At 41.0% G+C, this 18,056-nt stretch overlaps 1 protein-coding gene and 1 long non-coding RNA gene across 8 annotated transcripts in view; one reads left to right on the top strand and one right to left on the bottom strand.

The window, feature by feature from the left end:
- Nucleotides 1-18,056, top strand: part of Dip2c (Dip2 acetate--CoA ligase C) — a 384,823-nt gene that overhangs the window by 305,552 nt on the left and 61,215 nt on the right. For all 5 annotated transcript variants that reach the window (XM_087590742.1, XM_087590741.1, NM_001415158.1 and 2 more), the window contains 4 exon segments: nucleotides 9,205-9,344; nucleotides 13,756-13,892; nucleotides 15,498-15,706; nucleotides 17,883-17,997. In XM_087590742.1, the coding sequence (XP_087446868.1) occupies nucleotides 9,205-9,344; nucleotides 13,756-13,892; nucleotides 15,498-15,706; nucleotides 17,883-17,997 (601 nt within the window).
- Nucleotides 1-18,056, bottom strand: part of LOC108348621 (uncharacterized) — a 28,433-nt gene that overhangs the window by 6,352 nt on the left and 4,025 nt on the right. Inside the window, exons 2-4 of one of the 3 annotated variants that reach the window (XR_015641743.1) lie at nucleotides 13,750-13,922; nucleotides 3,387-3,480; nucleotides 850-1,017 (exon numbers count right to left, since the gene is read on the bottom strand). This is a non-coding gene — a long non-coding RNA (uncharacterized LOC108348621). Of the gene's footprint in view, nucleotides 1-849; nucleotides 1,018-3,386; nucleotides 3,481-13,749; nucleotides 13,923-18,056 lie in introns of those variants that run through there. The other 2 variants (XR_015641744.1, XR_015641742.1) reach the window with 2 other exon arrangements.

Here is an 18,056-nt window from a genome sequence, read left to right as displayed (position 1 = left end):
CTTTCAGCATTGAATGTATTTATTTTCTTAAAGATATATTTCATACTTTGAATGCATTCTGCTCCCCACCCTGTTCTTCCAATCTTCCTTTCTTCAACCCTCCTTATTCCAATTAAGCCTTTTGTTCCCTTAAACATTACTTCTCCTTTCATTTAATTAATATATATATATTCCTTTATATGACTATATAAAATCTAGGAACCACAAACAAGAAAACAAAGTATTTGTCCTTTGAGACCAACTAACTTTATTTAATGTGATTATCTCCAGTTGCATTGATTTTTCTTACAAATAACTTTGTGGGAATACCTCCTTATATACCTCCTACTCCCCCAACTCTTATCCCCCTGCCCTTCTACCCTGCAAGCTTCCCAGCCTGTAGGGAAACTATCCACTAGAGGTGAAGAGTAAAACTGAAGGCAGTGTACCACCTTTACAGGCACTGGGTTGTATCTTTCTAGAGACTGACCTTAATGATTTATTATACATTTAAACATAGTAGAACTTGTAACCTGTGACCCTTACAATAGAATGAATTCTATTGACTGATAGACAGAGTTCAGGGATAGGGCCTAGAGCAGCGGTTTTCAACTTTCCTAATGCTGTGATCCTTTAATACAGTTCTTCATATTATGGTAATCCTTACCATAAAAATTATTTTGTTGCTACTTCATAATTTTGCTACTGTTATGAATTGTAAATATCAGTTATGTGGGATGTCTGATGTGTGACCCTCCCCGCAAAAGGGTCGTGACCCACAGATTGAGAATGGTTGGCCTAGGGGAAGGATCTGTGTTAAACATAGGGATAGATTCTATTTGTGAAGGATGCAATATGCTTGGGGCCTCATTCATAGTGTATATGAGTTTTATTAACTTCAGGATTAGGGCCTTGAGCAGTGCTCAGGATATTGGGGATTTCTGGTAGAGGCTGGCTCCTAATAGAAAAGCAAAGAGTAACCAGGTTGACAGACCAGTTTTCTCTCTGGTATTCCAGGTGAGTAGGTGTCATTTCCTTCTGTCGAAAAAAATAGACCTGTAATTGACAATCCAGGTTTCTCCAATGCTCGTCCTAAGCTGTGCTTCCATACAACCTAAGATTACTCTTTTTTGTGGCAATAAAGCAATCCTACTGTGAATGTATGCCACACTTTCTTTTGCTTTGCTCTATCGTTAGACTCCTAGGTTATTTCCGTAAATTGGCTGTTATGAGAAGTTTCTCAGTTTAAACTCTGTTTCTTCTCACTCTTTATTCAATCTGTTCCTGGATATATTCGATGGCAGTAGTGTACGTACTTGGCATTCATTGTAACATTCTCTGTGGGTTGTTTCTATAATATGTGAACATAGAAAAGTGTCCTCTGGCTGATGTCTCATGTGAATGTTGTGTGCTATGTATAGGATGATATGGATTACTGTTTTGGGGAAATGAGCTGACATAAGTGACTTTCACTGCATTTGTGCTGATGGCATACCACCTTCTCCAAAACATTCTCTGAAGACTTGACATGAATTTTTCATATACAAGAGTTCTGAGGCTAAATTACTAGGTTAAAGAAAAGAACTTTGATATATCCTATGAAACTATTTTATGTGGGGCTGTGAAAAGCTTCATTAAAGATTTTAGTATAAAGATAAAAGGGGACTTTCTTAAAGAATGTTGTATAGCACAGTATAGAAGGGGTTAGAATGCTCATGGTGAATTGTTTTCAATGCTTTCATTGTTAAATACCTAACCAGAAGCAACTTAAAGGAGATAATCACATTGGTTCCTGGTCTAAGGGGTCATGGCTTATCATGGTAGGAAAATCATGGTCATAGGCAGCTGCCTGGTGATAGGAACATGAAACAGCTGCTTGCTCACTTCTCAAAAGACCAGGAAGCAGAGGGCAGGGAATAATGGGACTCTGCTCTCTCATTTTCTCCCCTTTGATTCAGTCTGGGATCCCAGCCCATGGGATGGTACTGTCCACATTTAAGGAGGATCTTCTATTTAACTTCTCTCTTCAGTTAATCCACCCTGGATATGACCGCTTGGACATACCCAAAGGTGTGTCTTACTAGTATCCAAAGTGTTTCATAATCCAATCAAGTTGACCATCCATATAATTATGTGTATTTTGCATAATACTTGCGATTTTTAAAGGAAAACAAGTATTTGGCTATTAGATTTTCTGTTCTGTTGTAGAAAAAAGACTTCAGAGGACTAATTACTCTGGCTTGAAGTGGTTAGGACTGACATTTCTTCTATGTTGTCATCTAAACCAAATTGTGTCCCATGTTTAATAATCTTCCAGGGACAGCTTATTCTGCTTTGGTAATGAAAGAGAAATTGAACTTCCAGTAAACATCAGTACAGCTGATTGCTTGCCTGGCTTTTAGTCCACTTAATTAAAAGATGCTTATTATCTATGGTAATCAGTGAAGGTAAAATTGCGGATGCATTTGTGCACTCTTGGCAGATTGGTTTGGCCTTTGGCACATCTATCAGTTTGTAGTTCTTTTTAAAAAAAAGAAGAGGGGGTCGGATCACAAATTAAATTGGCTGGGAGAGTTATAAGAAAGCTGTTTAGGTGGCCCCTGTGGCTTGGCCATGGGTTCCAGTGAGGACATGCAGATTTATGGAGATGTGAAAAGTCAAGTCTTCCCCAAAGCTTCAGACCTGGTGATGTGGTAACCATGGTCCACTGTTGAGTATCTTACTGTGGGTTTTTTCTTGTAAAAATACTGAATGCCTCTTGCTCAAAAGAGACCGTATTTGAAGGTTCTAGGTCATGTATAATGAATGAGGCCTCTAGTACCCTGCTTGGGGGATGGACAGAATGCAGAGATGTTTCCAAGAGCCAGCAGAGGACCCTGGTGAACGCTGTGGAAGTGGAGCAGATGACAGCCAGCCATAGGGTAGTGTGTCTCCACTGGGGTTGCCAGTCACAGATGAGGGCTTTGACTAAAATGGTCGGTGTTCTCAGAGAAAGGGAGTCTCCAAGCAGAATGAGCAGTATTAATATGGCATGTTGCTGTTAAAGAACAGGAAGTAGCAAGAGGAGCCCATAAACTCATCTCTCTGTGTCTGTATGCGTTCATCTCTGTTTACATGAGGGTCAGGTAGGTGACATCAGGAAGTCAAATCCTTATGCTCCGGCTTCCTGTAGGATACATTTGTTTACTGAGTTCTGTATTTTGGGTTTTGGGAGAAACTTGGTCCCCTAATCTATGTGTTAATAGTGTCTGGAGACAAGGCCTTTGGAGGATGATTAGGATTAGTTGAGATTATTGTCACATGACAATAATGACATAAGAAAGAAAGATGTAGGAGGTCAGCATGCTTCCTCCAACCTGACATGTGTATCCTTCATCACGTTATGATAAATAGCCTATGGTACTTACCAGTGCCAACAACCTTCTATTGGATTTCTTCCAAACTTCAGACCAAAAGCTCAACAAACCCCAGCAAGCCATGTTAATCAATCAGTATAGCGTTCTGTTACAATAAGGAAAGCAGACCAAGACACCCAAGTATTAAAAACTTACTTCTTTACTACAGTCACCATATTTCCGTATGCTCTTTCTTCCTCTAGGCAAACTGTAGAATAGAAAAATACTATGGAAATATGGAATATGGTACCAAGCTCATCAAAAAGAAGAGAAAAGCAAAGCGGGGGTGGGGGCCAGCAGATGTCTTTCTGGGCCCTATTAATCTGACATCCAGATCTCCCTTATCTACAGGATACAGAAAGAGAACAAACGTGGTTTTGTCAGTTTGTGACACTATTTCATGTTGTGCAAATGGGCTTTAGATTTCACTGTGTAGTTGAGATTGACCATGAATTCCTGATATTCTTGCCTCTGCCTCCTAAATACATGGGTTTTCAGGTATGCAGTATCATGCCCACCCATATTTGACCTTTAAAAATCATTTTTTAAAATTTTTATGAGTTTGGATGTTTTATGTGTTTATACTTGGTACCCATGGAAGCCAGAAGACCGACCATTTCAGATCCCTTTCAGATGGTTGTGTACTGCCATGTGGGTACCAGGAATTGAACCTGGGTCCTCTCCAAGAGCAGCCTGACTCTTGATCCCTGAGCCATATCCCCACATATTTGACTTTTTACCCCACATTGTGACAATTTATTCAACTAAAAAGAAATAAGTCTTTAACAACAAAATTCTGCTTCAGTACCTTGATATTAGCAAAAAATATTAATAATAATATAAAAGAACAATTAAAATGTATTTCCAGAGAAGTAAAAAGATGCCCCTGTCTCTAACAGTCCTCTTCTGCTTTATGAAAATCAAATCATAAGATTAAAAAGCTGGGAGAAATCAAGAGATGAAATACTACTAAAAAGCAGTACTCCACTATCTAATGTCCATCTACTAATGGGACCAAATAGTGTCTTCTTTGGATGTAATTAGGAACACAAAATTGTTTAAAAAAAAAAAAAGGCAAAACTAGCCCACAAATTAACATGACTATTTCAAGAGCATTCATGATTACTTAAAAAACAAACAGAATTAGAGAGCCATAGTTTGATTTTTAAAACACAGGAAGATAAAGAACAGTGTTTATTATTTTAAGTAAAAATTTAGGAAAAAAGATAAATATTTCATCATAAAATATTTTGGAACTGAAAATGGCCTCAGTGAGAGCCAGCCTAAGTACCACCAAGAGAGCAGGTGTAATCTCTTGTTCACCGCACACCACTTAGTTTGAGGAGTATATTCTGTTATTTGGTGTGTTAGGGTTTCTTTTGCTGTGGAGAGCACGACCACAGCAACTCTTACAAAGGAAAACATTTAACTGGGGCTGGCTTACAGTTTGGAAGCATGGCAACTTAGAGCATGGTGCTGGAGAGGTAGGTAGCTGAGAGTTCTTCCAGATCCGAAGGCAGCAGGAAGAGAGAGTGAGCCACTAGGCTGGCTTGGGTGTCTAAAACTGCAAAGCCTATCTTCCAGCAATACGCCTGCTCCAACAAGTAATGCCACACCTCCAGTCATGCCACTCCCTGCGAGTCTATGGAGAGCATTTTCATGCAGACCACCACACTTGGTTAAGTTGTACTCAGAAACTACAATACTTCCTGCGTAGAGAGAACATACACAGAGGAAAGAGCAGTAAGGAACTTGCCTCCTCCCTGTGCTATGTGCTGACTGTCATCTCTGATCTTCTCATGTAGATGGCTGCTAACATTTGCAAATTAAAGCTTTTCCTGCAGCCAGACTCTACCTCCTCAAGGTTCCCCAACCTCCCCAAACACCACCACCATCTGGGAACCAAGTGCTTAAGCACAAAGAGGAAAACATTTCCAATTCAAAAGCATAATAGCCTACGTTGGTCATATGAAAGAAGAAAGCTGCATTGGTCTGATATATGTACTGTTTTCACTCTGCAGCTTCCCTGTCCGGGAGCATGGCTTTAGTTATCTTCTGAATTTTCATGTCTTTCACACTAAAGGTGGAACTAAGGGGGAAAAATTGAGCTTGAATTTCTCCTTGCATTCTGAAAAATTCCCCACAAGTACTATTTGTTAAAGTTAAGTATCCAGTCTCAGCTGCTCTCTAAGCATCTGTGAAGCAAATAGATATATGGTGCTGTTAACTTATTAGGAGCCATTTTGCTTCAGTTTTTAAAAGATCATCTAGAAAAGATTGATAATCGATGGAGATAACTGCATCTGCACACTGATTGGTGACCCAGGCACCTCAATGCTAGTTTACACCATCCAAAAGAAAAGCCTTCAGGAATGGCTTGTAACTCAAAAGCAAAACAGCTGTCTTAGAAAAAGTACCACCTTCCCAGTCCTGGTTGGAAGGAACCCTCATCAAGTGAGTTGTGGTGTAATATTTAGTGACTGATTTGTCGTAAACCTAGATATTCTCTCACACAATCAGCATTCCTGAAGCTACTTTGGACTATTTGCTAAGTCTTACACATCCTCATTTGGCTTCTAGCTTGCTTGTGTAGCCATGGCTGACCTGAACTCCTGCTTCTTCTCCTCTCACACTCTCAGTACTTTGATACTATCAAGTGGAGCAAGTATCTGGTATTCTGGTGTTTCTGAGTTCCAGGGATGGAGCCACACCTTGCTTGCTGTGATCTCATCAGTACTGTGATCAACTAGTCTCCTCCCCCATGTGTCCCTACTCTTCATACTGTTTACATACTGGCTTTGTAACTAGATTTCGTTTATGTATCTTGGGGATCAAAAAGTACCTGCATCATAGGCTTGGATATATCCACTTTGAGTGTCTAAAACTATGCCTGAAATATAGCTGGAGTTCAACAAATCCTAGCTGCTTATTAATGCTAGTCTTACTATAATAACGTTATGTATATATGTCCTGTAATGGTATATTATACAGAAATAGGGGAGTGAATGTTAAGAGGAAGGGAACATGATGTTGTCCGTGGTTGTTTCCTCCCCTAAGGTCCAACTGTTCTAGGGTGATAATTGGTCCATTGGAAAAAGCCTATACACAGTGAGAGAGTGAAAGACTTCTGTTTTCTCACTTGCAAGCAGAAGGTGAATGCCAGATGGCAGCGAGGCTTGGCAAATGAAGTCACACCTATACTCTGTAAGCCCTGGGAAAGGAGGCATCATGACTGCTTACCTCCATTTATTTTGTATTAATGCCTTTGTGGCTGGCCTGGCTCTGCTTGCTGTTGGCAGTAGCAAACTATAGTTTATAGAAATTTATAGAAGCTATTTCTTCAGGCATTATACAACAAGATTAGCTAATAGTTTATTGAATGCTTTACAGAGGTTGGAAATGCCATATTAAGGGGAGGAAATGCTGAGCAGATTTTTTAAGTAATACAGACACAGGTTGAAATTATTTACTTTAGAACGTATTTCTTATGAAGCCAGAGTGCTAAGATTGAGCATGCTGTTTTCTCTGTTTCTTTTAATTTGCTCTTTATACATCGGTGCACCATTATGTATAATGCATAGTTGTGTATTTCCCTCCTTCCATATCCCTAGGTAAAGAAACTGCCCTTTAGCATTCCTGGAAATTGCTGAACTGGTTCTTCTCGTAACTCGTTCTTTGTGGGTTACTCATTGCTGCAATCCTGAGCATGTATATTCAGTGTTGATTTGAGTCTAGAAGCTGACAAATGAGTCTCTCTATATTTATTAGCCATTGTTTAATTTGTTCATATTGATTATTGAAGTAAGTGTTTTGGATCTGTCTGGATTCTGCTTATCAGCACTATTTTTTTTTTCATTCGTCACCTCTTTTTCTCTACTTGGCAGTATTTTTATTTCCTTGAACAATAAATGATAGAAAAAGATCTGACTCAGTTAATAATTGTTGTGATTTGCATGTGAAATACCCACTCCCTCCATTAGCTCATATATTTTAACACTTGATACCCAGTTAGTGATGCTGTTCAAGAACGTAATGGAATAATTAGGAAGTGGAGCCTTTCTAGAGGAAGTAAGTCATATCCTGGCCCCACCTCCTGTTCATTTACTGTTTCTGGACTACTGATGGAAGTCAGAATTCTGCCCCTGCTACCGTGCCTTCAACACTATCATAGACAGTATCCTCTCTGTAACTATAAACCCAAATAAGCCTTTCTTCTCTTAAGCTGCTTTTGTCTTGGGTATTTTATCACAGTAATAGAAACAAATAGAAGCAAATACAATGATCAAGCAAATACAGCTGAAACAAGGAAGAGAAATGTGACTTTCATCAACATAGAGGGAGAAATTAATGCAGACCTCTGAAAGACAGCCGAGCACCATAGTGAGAAGCACATTCTTGAGGCCGCCTGAGGTTGTCACCTGTTTCTCTCTCTGAGCTATGGTCAAGGTCTAGAAACAACATTTTCTCATCTCTGTATGGGTTACTGTAAAGAACGTCTGAATGTATGTGTAGCTGTGTGTAGCCTCTGTTGTATACAGGTCTAATCAATGAAAAAATGCTAGTGTGTTCCCATTTTCTTAAAGGGGAAGCAAAGCAGTGTATTCTTCTCAAGAGGATTCATGAAATTTTTAAGTGTAGGTACTTTGTATTTTTTGTTATCTGTCTACACATATATCTTACAGATATATTCCCTTCTATACAAAAGTCGAGCTAAAATAAATGACCCTATTTTCCTACCATTGAATACTGTATATTAAGACAGCTAGATTCATTGATTGTTCTGTCTGCACCTTCTCTATATAGGTATGTAGAGACACACGGAAAGATCTAGAGATGTATTTATATAAAACCATGTTGCAGAATATGCATATTATGATTTTGCTTCTCATTGAAAATATGTTTACATATGCACATAATTTATATGTACTTTCATATCACAGAGACCAGAGCTTTAAATAGGCCAATGTGAACAGGTTACTGGTGGTGGGGCAGGATAGAACAGGAGAGTAGGTAAAACATTAAGAACTTTGCCAGTTGTGGTGTCTGATCTGACTAGTTTTTGCTGAGAATGTTCTTTATGTAACTCATACATTTGTGTTTAAATATTCATCTAAAGCTGCAGTCAGCTAAGATGTGCATTGTGTCTTAATGATGCAGACAGGGAAACCATCCAGATGAGAGGACATTAGTGATCAAGCTGGAGCATGAGGTCTACTCTGAAGCCCATCAAGTTCCACCAATTACCTAGACGATTAGCATGTGTCATGGTTAATTCTGATTGTTAGTTTGACAGTATCTAAGACTACATAGCACAGAAACTTCTAGGCATGTCTGTGAGGGAGTTTCTAGATTGGGCTAGTTGTGGTGAGAAGATCCACTGTGGATCCAGTGAACTAGAGTCTTAGACTGAATAAAAGGAGAAACTAAGCTGGAAATCTGTGTTCATCTCTTGTTCCCAGCTTCAGAGGCATTGTAACCAGCTGCCTCACCTGTGTTACATGCCTTTCCCACTATGGTGGACTGTATCCTAAATCCATGAGCCAGGATATAAACTATTTTGATGTCGATTTTGTAAGGTAACCTTGTCACAGCAACAAGAAGCATATCTGTGCCTTAGGTTCCTAATCTGAACGTAAGGCAATGACTGTACCTATGTGAGTTTACTATAAGATTACTCTAAGAGTGCCTTTGTAGAGTCTGAGCATACTGTCACTGAAACACTGTTAACTTTGCAGTCAGTAAGAAGCCGTGTGTGTAGATGTGAACATCTAAAGGTAGAATGGTTTGTTTGCTTGCACTTGCACATACTCAGCTAAAACTACCCTTTTAGGCCTACAGATGACAGCAACCAGCCACCAGGGCGAGGTGTGCTATCCATGCATGGACTGACCTATGGTGTGATCCGTGTGGATTCCGAGGAGAAGCTGTCCGTGCTCACCGTGCAGGATGTCGGCCTTGTCATGCCTGGAGGTGAGTGCAGCCCTGGGGTGTTTTCTTAGTTTGAGTTTCTATTGTTGTGCTAAAACACCATGACTATAAACAGCTTGAGAGTGAAAGGTTTTATTTGGATTTATATTGTTTATTAGACTTCTGAGGGGACAGCCAAGCGGCAAAGCTGGCATGGTTTAGAGAAGCCATAAAGAAGTGCTGCTTTGCTCCCCTTGACTTGCTCAATCTGCTTTCTTATAGAAGTAAGGACCACCAGCTGAGGGGGTGGGTAACCTCATCCACATTGGCCTAGGCTTTCCCACATCATCAACGACTAAGCAAATGCCCCTCAGGCTTGCCTACAGCTAGATCTTATGGAGGCATCTTAATTGTGGGTCTTTCCTCTAGATAGAGCTTAAGTCAAGTTGACATAAAACTAGCCCGCGCAAGTATGAAGTTGTCTGTCCTAGCATGGCTTCCTGACTTATCAGATAGTATATGCTTTTGAGCACAGACGAGCATTTTCTCATCTTGTCTACTCTGTTTCCCTTTGTTATGGTATCATGAGTTCAGCACTGAAATGCTAAATGTTTTAGGTTAATCTTTAGATGGCTACAGCAATGTTCTCTGTCCCAAGGAAAGAAAATCATAAATACTCATAAAGCTGGTGAAGGATATCTCATCTTTGGAACTCTTTCCTCCAGGAAGGCATTATGAACCAACTCTGTGATCCACAGTGGTTCTCAGCTGCTTCTGTTTTTACAACCCAGATCCCTTCCTCAATCATCCTGATGCCTCAGCCCAAGCGGGACACCAAAGCTCTGCCCTTAGTAAGGCATGGAAGGCTTTACTAAGGCAATAACAGTAACCTGAGCAATGACAGTCTATTACGTGTGAAGCTACTGCTCGTTGTAGATGCAGTATGGTCACGTGATTGAAGAGTCACTACCCCCCACCCCACCCACCCCCACCTGCTTCTTCAGCCTATCATGAATACGCTTTGTTGCTTCTGAGCTATGTACAGGACTACTGGTCATGTTCTTAATAGTTCAATGTTGTTCCTGATGCCAGTCGCACAGGGCCACACACACCAGCATATTTGTCCTTAATTTCTGTATTCCAGAATGGAGTCCAGAGTTCTTTCTCATTCAGAGTTCTTGTCCAGAATCTAGGCCATCTCCTTTGAAGTCTCTCTCTGCTCCTTCACACAATAGAGTAAAAGTCCATACGTGAACAGCACTCATTGTTCTATATCTAGTCATATCACATAACCATGTATAGCTAATTGGCGTCTTACAGGATCTTGGTTGGGATCTGAGTGCTAGGACAAAACCTAGTCAGTAAAAGGCTACACTGCAGTCTCATGGGATCACAGAAAGGTGGGCTTTTCCCAGTGTCATCTGTAATGATGATGTGTGCAGGAAATGGCCTTTCTCTTGCCCAGTTCAAAGCTTAACAAATGAAGCCTGGCCTGAGGGCTCCTAACTCTGTGTAGTCTTCAAACTGTCCATTCCCCTTGCTGTAGTGGAAGCTCTTTCAGAGTCTAAACAACTTTGGTATCCAGACTCCAAGTTCAGGCTGCCCCAAGCTCATGGTTCAGTGCCCGGGACTAGGGAGACCGCCTAGCCGCATTGCTTTCTTTCTTCACAAAGCCATGCAGATTAGCTTCTAAGTAAATGGGTTCTCACGCTGAAGGCATCAAAATATTCAGGTGACATAACAATAAAAAATCTTTCTGTCCACTCAAGTCACTAACAGTACCACAGGTTTCTTTTCAGAAATTTCTTTTCAGAAATAGTCCATGGTATAGAATCATATCAAAGAAACACACCTCCACTCCCAGATGTACTGGACTTTGGCTTGGTAAATGCAGTAATAGGATATAGTACACAATGTCTTGTGTCTTGTGTTCATTTGTTAGTACATAAAGAACTTGTTCCCTCCCAGGCAGTACCATATTACACAGCTTGAATGCATAATAATACAAACCTTCCACAGCTGGGGAGTTATATGCTTTGCTGCATTCTGATGTAAAGGACCACATCTTTAGTCTACAAGGGTGTGGGAGTATAATAAAAAATTCTCGGGGCTGGGGATTTAGCTCAGTGGTAGAGCGCTTACCTAGGAAGCGCAAGGCCCTGGGTTCGGTCCCCAGCTCCGAAAAAAAGAACCAAAAAAAAATAAAATTCTCAGAAGTGTAGTGTTTCTTTTTAATATAATTAAGAATCTCATACATACATAAACTGTTTTGATCAAATCTACCCCATTCCTTCATTTGCAATTTCTTCCCTGTGCCCCCAAATTCTATCCCCTACCGACTTCAATTGCACTTTCTAAATCGTATATGTATGAGTGCTTTGCCTCCATATGTGCCTGTGCACATGTGTACCTGGTGCCCAGATAACCCAGAGTAGATGTTGGATCCCCTGGGACTGGAGTTACAGATGGTTGTGAACCACATGTGGGAATAGAGAATCACACCTGAGTCCTCTGCAAGAATAGCAGTGCTCTTAATACTGAGTGACCTCTCCAGTTACCTCTCTTTGTGAGACTGAGTCCACTTCATACTTCCTGTATATTCACATATGTAGGGTCATCGTGAGCAGCCTTTCAGGGACTGTATATTCTTGAAGAAAAACTTACTCTTCCTCCTGCATCAGCCATTGGTTACTAATAGCTTCTCATGGGGGCGGCGGGGAGGGAGAGTTTATTAGCCTCTTCCCCCCAACCATGGTGGGACTTTGGCTGACTTGATCTTAGCTGCAGGTCTTGGTTCTGCTTCAAGGACCATATGCCTACATCATTTTGATCACATTCAATTGTTTCCAGCCTGTAAGGATTCATACTCCTGGCAGTGACAGGCACTAACCTCCTTTCCCTCTGCCTTTCCCACCAGACTTCTTGGTATTATCTAGTCTGATATGTGAAGACATGTTTGGTCTACTTTTGGTTTTGTTGATTGTATTTTCTGATATGGGAAATTGAACCCATGCCCTCACATATTATTCTACCACTGAGCTGCCTCTCCAGCCTTTCTTGTACATTTTGATGTTTTGTTTCTTTGGGTTTTTTGAAACAGACAGGGTCTCTCTACATAGCCCTGGCTGTCCTTAAACTTTATGTAAACCATGATGGCTATGAACTTGCAGAGATTTGCCAAGCCTTGACCTCTTGAGTGCTAGCATTAAAGGCATGTGCTACTATGCCTGGCCCTTTCCTTGTATGCTTTATTTTGAGGCAAGATCTTACTAATTCCATTAGGCTGACTTTGAACTCACATGCTACAAGACTCTACTTTTGGTATAGTTTGGATGTGTCTATTTCTTATTATGAGCAAGTTTAACTTTTCATGCTTCTCTTGATTCTGTTTCTTGGCTGTAATGCCAACCCCTGGAGGTTGTAGGATTTCTAAGCAATCCACTGTCATTGACTATAAATATACCTTGCCTAAGATGCTAGGCCCTTGGCTTCCTAGTCAGGCTAGTCAGTATAGTGTTAGTAGGTAGGATGTAAGCATCAAGTAGGTATGTGGGTCACAGAGTAATGAAAACTTCGCTTCGTTAAATTGTGGGCTTAAAAACTGGTCCAGTTGGCAAAGTGCTGACTGTGCAAGCATGCTAATCAGAGTTTAGATTCCTAGCATTCCCTCAAAAGTCTGCCACATCAGTGTAATCCTGGAGCTGCGAGAAGAACATAGAAACAAGTGTAAGCCCGTGGAGCTCACTGGCCAGATAACATAGCTGAATTGATGAGCTCCAGGCTCAGAGAGAGAACGAGCGTTTCAAAAGAGCATAAGGTGAAGAATGAGCAGATAAGACGCAAGGCACTTCCTCTGGCCTTGGTGTGTGAGTGCACGTGAACACGCACATGCACGCACACACACACACACACACACACACACACTCTCTCTCTCTCTTTCTCTCTCTCTCTCTCTCTCTCTCTCTCTCTGAATGTCAAAAACTTAAAGTAGTGTTCTCTGAAGGATTACATGCAACAGGGAATTTAAACCAAACAGCCATATTTATGTAAGTCACTGAGGGCTGTAGTTTCTGCTTTCAACTTAGAAAATCTTTGGAAGATTTGCATACCTATGCTGCTCCATTTACAGGGCTGACGGTTGTGTGTTAGAACTTTTCACAGTTCTTCTGGTCCATGTGTAGTGAATGACTGACACATCCCTGAGTATCACACCATAAATAAGTGGCATATAATGTTTCCTTCAATATAATTTTCATAGTAAAGTTGTAGTTAAAGTGATTGCTGTCATAATAATGAAATCTGGCTTTTTGATATAACATAAGCTACAACTCTTAGAGAGAACAAGCACCTGGACGTTATTGGAATTTTATTCAAGGTGGTATGTCTGCCCATTTGTTCCTCGTTAGTATTCCTGGATGTGCTAGCTTCCTCTCCTTGCTCATGCTCTCCTTGTGCTTCCTGGTCTTACCTTTAGCCATCATGTGTTCAGTGAAGCCGGATGGGGTGCCTCAGCTGTGCAGGACGGATGAAATTGGGGAGCTCTGTGTCTGTGCAGTTGCCACAGGAACGTCATATTATGGTCTCTCGGGCATGACCAAGAACACCTTTGAGGTAGGTTGATGAGAAGATTCTTCACCTTTGCTATATGTTCAGAAACAGATAAGATGAAGATTTCACAAAAGAACGTTAATATTAGGTAAACTTTTTGCATACTATTTTTGTTTTTGATAATTATGTTATCAGCATTATTCTGACCTTTTAGCTAGTATCTAGAAAGAATAAGCAGTTTCTTTTAAGCTGGGTTTTTTTTTGTGTATTGTTCTCAGCTGACAATGAGTGATGAAAAACCACATGTGTGATAGGAGATGATCCACATAGGTGTGTGGGTAAATGTCCTTACTCGGGAAGCCTGCTGGTCATTCCCACAGTCTTGTAGCACCAACTAAGCTTGGCGGGGTGTGAACTCAGGAGAACCTGAACAAATGTGCACATTAAATAATGATTTCAGTGGTGCAAGTGAGTATGCAAGATATATGTGGTAAGAGATCATGGGTATAGATATACATGTAGTATGTGGATATGTGCAGTGCACGTGTGGGCTGTGTCTATGTGGGATATGTATAAGGTGTGTGCCATGCACATGTTACTATCTGGTGTCCACAGATAATCTACTTTTTGTGAGTGGTGAACACATAGTGAACAGAGATATGGAAGGAGTTAAATCTCAGGTTCAAGTGTCATGCACTATATCAGTAGTCTTAGAATTTCTTTTTCTCATATGGTATTTAGCCTAAGCCTTAGGAGTAACACAAAATTTCACTGATTCATGAGTAGAATAGATTATTCATGCCTAAATGTTAGATTTGGGCTACAGTTTAGTTAAATTTCCTTTTTTTAAAAATGTAATTCAACTTCTAGTTTGAAATAAACTAGGTTTGCATTTTGGACTAGCTGTGTTCTCTTTACATTTTCCTTTTCAGCATGCTTCCAATAAGGAAAGTAGCATTTTAATGAATAGGGATCAGCTACCACCAGTGTGCATTATTTTAAAATGTATCTTGTGTCTCCATTAACTACTTTCACCTGGTATTTTAAGCATAGTGGCTGCTGTCTGTCTGGAGGCTTGGAGACTAAGAGAGGAGCTTCCTTAAAGCCTTTACACATCACCCAGACATGTAGAAGTGAAAGAACTTGGCTGAGCCTATGAGGAAACAAAGGGAAATGTGTTCCCATGTACCTTAGTTACTTTTACCTCCTGTAGCTGCCTGACAAAAACTACTGAAATGGAAAGAGTTTATCTTGGTTAGGTTTAGAGTACAGTCCATCATGCTGGGGAGGCCATGGTGGCAGGAATGTAAGATGCCCCACTGTACCCATGGTCAAGAAGCACCAAGAGATGAGTGCTAGTGCTTAGCTTCCTTTGTGTTCTGTTTAAGCCCTCAGCCCATGAAACACTATGCCTCATATTCCAACGTCATCTTCCCTCGGGTATAACCAGAGGCGTGTCTGATACGTGATTAAAAATCCAGTCTAATGGACAATGAAAAGTAAACATTACACCATGTTTGTGAACTGTCAAGCAGAGTCACCATGAAGTCATGCTGGCAGAGTTATTGGAGATAAGGAAGTAAATTTGGTCTCTTCACAGGGAAGTGGTAAGACCATGACCCTATTAACCCTTTGATGAGGTGTTTAATTGTAGCCTTGTTCCCCTAGGTATTTCCCATGACAAGCTCTGGGGCTCCAATCAGTGAATACCCATTCATAAGGACAGGTTTGCTGGGATTTGTTGGTCCTGGGGGCCTCGTCTTTGTTGTGGGTAAGATGGACGGCCTGATGGTAGTGAGTGGACGAAGACACAATGCAGATGACATTGTGGCCACAGCCCTAGCTGTAGAGCCCATGAAGTTTGTCTACAGAGGAAGGTTAGTGATTACTGGTCTGCAAAGTAAATGCTCATTTTTGGTAAAATTGGTTTCATAGAGTTACTATTGCTATGATAAAATACAATGATCAAAAGCATCTAGGAGAGGAAAGAGCTTATTTGGCTTACTCTTCCACATTACTGTTCATCATTGAAGGCATTCAGGACAGGAACTCAAACAAAGCAAGAACCTTGGAGTCCATCCAGAGCTGACACACAGAGGCCATGGAGGGGCACTACTTGCTTCTTGTGGTTTGTGCAACCTACTTTCTGATATAACACAAGACTACTAGCCCAGGCTGCCCCCACTTCCTACAAACACACACGCGCGCGCGCGCGCGCGCGCACACACACACACACACACACATACACACATACACATACACACACACACACACACACACACACACACACACACACACACACACACACACAGAGATGGGTCCTTCACATTCAGTCACCAAGAAAATGCCCTACAGTCTGGCCTACTACTACTTCTCAATTAGGGCTCCCTGTCTGGTGATTCTAGCTTGTGTCAAATTGACATAAAACTAGGCCAGCACAGTAGACTAGGGCTTAAAGGGTGCTGAAATTCCTTAGATTTATTTGCATTTAGTTCCCTCTTCTATCAAATTTCATTTGGACTCAGTGACCATTGAGGTCTCAACAAGTTGCGATTGCTCAAGAACTAATATGAAGTCTTTGAGATACTGATTAACTTAATACCTTGAAAAATTCTGTAATAAACAACTACACAAGTGCAAGAACTGCAGAAATTAGTCAGTCAGCTATAATCTGTGGAACAGTGCCTGCTTATGTATTTGAGTGTCTCCACACTTTATTCTTTCATTCCTACCTTGCCTGACAGCAGCAAATGTTAGTTTCATTTGGATTTTTTTCCTGTAGCTCCTGAATACTGTAGAAGAAATCAGAAACTCCTCTAAATTCAAGAACTAATACTGCATAGCTACATGGCTGTACCATTGCCAGCTTTAAATTATCCATAAACTATAGCCTGAGCTCACAGTAGCTGTATCACCTCCATAAGATCTACAAGATGAAGCTGGTTGGCAATTCCAGCATCCAGGCCAGTGTTTCCTAACCCTGTGGGCCAGACAGCCCTTTCACGGTTGTCACCTAAGGCCATTGGACAACACGGATATTTACATTGCAATTCATAACAGTAGCAAAATTGCTAGGAAGTAGCAACAAAATATCTCATGGTGGGTGTCACCACATGAGGTGTGCTTAATGGTTGCAGCATTGGGAATATTGAGAACCATGGTCTCTGCCTGGCTGATGGTTGATGGCTGGCTGCTGAGAGATGGAAGGTCAGTTTCCTTTTGGGAGAGGGTAGCTACTGGCAGGTTGCCTGTGCCTCAGTGACCCCATACCTATATGTGTTTGGGAAGCACTAGTTGTGGGGGAGTGTTATTTTAAAACAACAGAAAATGACATGAAGTTGGGAAAGATGTATTATGGGTAGGGAAGAAAGTTGGAGAGAGAGTAGAATGGTGGATATGACCAATGTACACTGTATACATACATGAAACTTTCAAAGAATTAAAAAATTAATAAACTCTGAGGGGGGAAAGAACCTGGCAATTAGGAACCTATTTGTAAAAGCAGGGGTATATCATAGAAGTTTTCAGTTGCTGCATTAGTGTGGTGACCATACAAAGCAGGCAAATTTGAGCAAAGAACAATTAGTTGCAAGGAAACTTTCTACCGCTATGGAGAGGGCTACTTTAGAGTTCCAAATTCAAAGATTGATATGGTCTCCATACTAAACATTCTGCTGGCCATACATAAACTTATTCTTCAGTCAAAGCCAGCCTTTGGGTAGCTGCAGTTGAGTTACCTCCTGCCAAAAATAAATGACACACAAAAGTCCTAAGATTGTAAGTTCACTGTGTGGGGGGCTACATTTATGGCTGGTTTTGACTGCATATTGGGTAACACCTGTAACCCCATCCTCAAATGTAAAAGAGACGGTGAATAGCTTCCAAGTGAGAGGTGTGTTTTGTTTCTCCTCACCCTCAGCCTCAGTCTGCAGTAGTGCGAAGGCGTCCTGAGATTGGAGTAATTAGCCTTCATTATAAGTCCTTACTGCCACAAAAGTCCATGGAAGCAGGTCTCTGTCCTCTGCTCACCACAAGTTCCCTCTGTTCTTGCAGGATAGCTGTGTTCTCAGTGACTGTCCTTCATGATGAAAGGATAGTGATTGTGGCTGAGCAGAGGCCGGATTCCACAGAAGAAGACAGTTTCCAGTGGATGAGCAGAGTACTCCAGGTAGCATGCCTGTGTCTTACAGCATCTCAGTGGGTCCAGCTTTTCTTGTTCATTATAAG

This window comes from Rattus norvegicus, chromosome 17 (assembly GCF_021556685.1).
Source record: "Rattus norvegicus strain SHRSP/BbbUtx chromosome 17, alternate assembly SHRSP_T2T, whole genome shotgun sequence".
Lineage (NCBI taxonomy): Eukaryota > Metazoa > Chordata > Mammalia > Rodentia > Muridae > Rattus > Rattus norvegicus.
The sequence above is the reverse complement of the archived record's forward strand: the minus strand, read 5'-3'. Positions and strand labels throughout refer to the sequence as shown.